We start from the raw sequence: 3,635 nt of genomic DNA on the forward strand, positions 1-3,635 counted from the left end.
GATTATTGGATGAAACTAAGGATCATACAGAGAGGCTTGAACTACATTTATAAAAAAGGAAATAAAAGCAGGTATTATTTTGAAGATTTCATTTATTTGAGAGAGAGAGGGAGCTCAAGAGAGAGCATGAGCAGGGGAGAAGGGTAGAGGGAGAGGGAGAAGCAGACTCCCCAATGAGCAGGGAGGCCCATGAGGGGCTCAATCCCAGTAACCTGAGATCATGACCTGAGCCAAAGGCAGCCATTTAACTGACTGAGCCACCCAGGCACCCAAAATACATATATTCCCAAGCCACCATCAAGCCACCCAACAAAGTGAGCTAATCTAAACCAAATTGAGGGGAGTGACAGAGTTTTCTGATATGGTCCAGCACTTATGTGGCTGAATAAATACATAGTAGACCTCTTTCCAGGAATCAAGCCAGCTCATTTCAAATGGCAGATTGAAAACTTCAGTAAAAGTACTAAAGTATTTTAATTTGAAAATTTATAGTATCATCAGTTCTTATAAAACAATCATTTCCATTAGCCTCTAAAATAAAAATATTTTCTTTGAAATTACTTTCCTATTATACTCAATAACTACTATACTCTGCGGTGGGGTGGCACAAACTCATATTCTCAGAAGCCTGCTTTTTATTTTTAAGTATGTAAAAATCCCAATGAACTCTCAAATGAAATTCCAATAAAAAGAGAAGTCTCATAATCTTGGAGTCTAAATTTTACAGTTTTTCTTTCATCTAAAACAAGTTCTCAAAATATGTGGAGGTTTTAGTTCATGAGAAGGATTATGGCGCAACCTGTAGGAAGTAGTCTTTCCAAAGTGTTAATTATGAATCTGTAACTGGTTTTTAAGTTTTAATGGATCAAATTTTTATTTGATAGTAACAGTCATATAAGCACCATGTGCTGGGTCCCAAGGAATTCCAAAGCAGGTAAGACACAGGTTTTCTGCCTTTCATTTGCTTACAGTCTGGCAAATCATGAAGAAGCAATTAAGCTGCAAATTTTACAACGCATGAGGGGTAAAGAAGGGGCTATATGATTTGTATTTGTGTATTTGATAAGATAAGTCCCATTTAATAAACATACATGTAGATATATATCTATAAAGCTTATATTTTAGTAAAGTTTGAAAGAATATGCAAAAAATATTAATTGAGGGGTTACTTCTGGGCAGTGGGATTAAGTGTGAATTTTACTTCCTCTTTTGTCTCTTTAAAACATATGTTATATAATAATAAACACAAATTATACCTTAATAATCATTAAAATCATATTGTTTAAGTATTCAACAAGGAATGGCAATGACCCTTTTAGATAAAGATTAAAGCACTGTTTTTTAACTTGTGGCCTCACACAGACCCTATGCTTCTGGCTATGGGTACAATGGTGAATAAGTTATAGTTTTACCTTCATGGATCTTAGTTACCCAGTGGACAAGGCAAATATTATTATTATTTTGGACAGGGTGATTAAATGAATAATTACAAGAGAAGTACTAGACTGTAATTAATAGTTACTGAGAATTCTGTCTGCAGTTCTAGTAACATGTAGGATATTATAATGAAAGCAAATCTCAGACCAAATATTGTGACACATACAAATTTTTATTAGTAGGCAGTCACTAATGCCATTCAATCTGAGCTTCTTAAAGTCCTTTAGGTACTCAAATGTATTTTTTCAAAAGGATTTTATTTATCCATTTGGCAGAGATAAGCAAGGGGAGTGGCAGGCAGGGGGAGTGGCAGGCAGAGGGAGAGTGACAGGCAGGTTCCCCCCTGAGCAGGAAGCCCAATGTGGGACTCAATCTTAGGACCCTGAGCCAAAGGCAGACACTTAACTGAGCCACCCAGGTGCTCAACAATAGCTATTTTTTTAAAAAAAGGAATCCTCACAATGACTCTATTAAGAATGCATAACTATTACTTCCTCCCCATTTTTTATGTCTGAGGAAACCAAGACTTAGAGAGGTTGAAGTAACTTGTTCAGAGTTCCATAGTTTATGTTCCCAAGAGTCATAAGGTCTGCAGCCTATTTTTGGCTGGTTTGGCCAAAGGGCAGTGTTTGGTCTGTGTTTGTGTGTATCTGTACCTCTATCTCTCTACATTATCAGTATGGCAAACTATTAACTGTGTTTATTGTACTTGTCTTTCAAATTTACTAAGGGACTAAAAATTTCCAAAATTGAAGGAAAGGGTACACAACAGGTAAGAGTTGGACTTCAGATCTAAATCTAATACCAAAATTCACATACGTTATGGCTTGACTACAGCCATCTTATTCTAGGTGGTCTCCTCATTGTCTGGGCACAGGTATCATTTTATACAGGGAAACAGGAGCAACATACATAGAAGAATATTATGCAAACCAACTGAATAGTCCTGATTGTCTTATAGGATTAACAAACGATTTTTTTCAAAGATTGTACTTATTTATTTGTCAGAGAGAGCACAAGAGCACAAGCAGGGGGAATGGCAGGCAAAGGGAGAAGCAAGTTCCCCACTGAGCAAGAAGCTCCATGCGGGACTCAGTCCTAGGATCCTGAGATCATGACCTGAGCCAAAGGCAGAGGCTTAACCGACTAAGCCCCCCAAGTGTCCCTCAATGGACTCTTTTTAAAGATTATACTCAGTTTGGACCTTTGGAGCAGCTGACTTCTCAACTTATTTTGTATCTCCTTTCTGCTATAATCTTAATTTGATTGAATGATTTTAATTCAACAAATATTTATTAATTACCTACTATATACTCAACCCTGTGATAGATACAGCTAACACAGAAAAGTTCAAAGTATCTCTCTACCTTTTAAAGAATATAGAGTCCTTTTCTCCTTCTTGCTGCCATCTTGGTGTGTGTGGTTGACTGTTCCTTACCATGTGTTCTCACAAGACTTTCAGAATCAAACAGTTTCTGGCCAAGAAACAAAAGCAGAATCGTCCCATTCCCCAGTGGATTTGGATGAAAACTGATAACAAAATCAGGTACAACTCCAAGAGGAGTACCTGGAGAATAACAAAGCTGGGTCTATAAGGCATCGCATATCACGAGATGGCACACATAATTGGCACACATATTTAAGTGGCACGAAGATCCCATGTTCCTATTCTATCACTCTGTCAGCATTCCTCCTACCTGGCCAATAGACATGTTTTTTTTTTGTTTTGTTTTGTTTTGTTTTGTTTTTTAAAGATTTTATTTATTTATTTGACAGAGAGAAATCACAAGTAAGCAGAGAGGCAGGCAGAGAGAGAGGAGGAAGCAGGCTCCCTGCTGAGCAGAAAGCCCGATGTGGGGCTCGATCCCAGGACCCTGGGATCATGACCTGAGCCGAAGGCAGCGGCTTAACCCACTGAGCCACCCAGGTGCCCCTAGACATGTTTTTTTAAGGGAAATGCCTTTTCTCTGTTACTATGCCTCTATGCTTGTAGTAAACGTGAGAGCTTTTGGTTGAGAAAAAAAATTGAGTGTAGAGTCTGGGTAAATACACATGCTAGTACACATAAAATGGGAATGACCAACACTAACTCAAATATATGAGCAGAATTTTGATACAGACTTTCTAATGAACTAAGAAGTGAAAAGACCAAAAAACAATGCTTGGGAGTACAGGGATGTTTCATGAAGAAGGCAATT

At 37.8% G+C, this 3,635-nt stretch overlaps 1 protein-coding gene across 1 annotated transcript; it reads left to right on the top strand.

Annotated features, from left to right (window-relative positions):
- Positions 1–2,876: 2,876 nt before the first annotated feature.
- Positions 2,877–3,096, top strand: LOC125107664 (60S ribosomal protein L39-like). The gene has a single exon (XM_047742966.1). It carries the CDS (start codon positions 2,877–2,879, stop codon positions 3,030–3,032), a length of 156 nt encoding a protein of 51 aa, XP_047598922.1. The 3' UTR covers positions 3,033–3,096.
- The last annotated feature ends 539 nt before the right edge of the window (positions 3,097–3,635 follow it).

Source organism: Lutra lutra, chromosome 8 (assembly GCF_902655055.1).
Source record: "Lutra lutra chromosome 8, mLutLut1.2, whole genome shotgun sequence".
Lineage (NCBI taxonomy): Eukaryota > Metazoa > Chordata > Mammalia > Carnivora > Mustelidae > Lutra > Lutra lutra.

Excerpts from the sequence above, each read along its gene's own strand:
- LOC125107664 (XM_047742966.1), top strand. The coding sequence starts at position 2,877 with ATGTGTTCTCACAAGACTTTCAGAATCAAACAGTTTCTGGCCAAGAAA.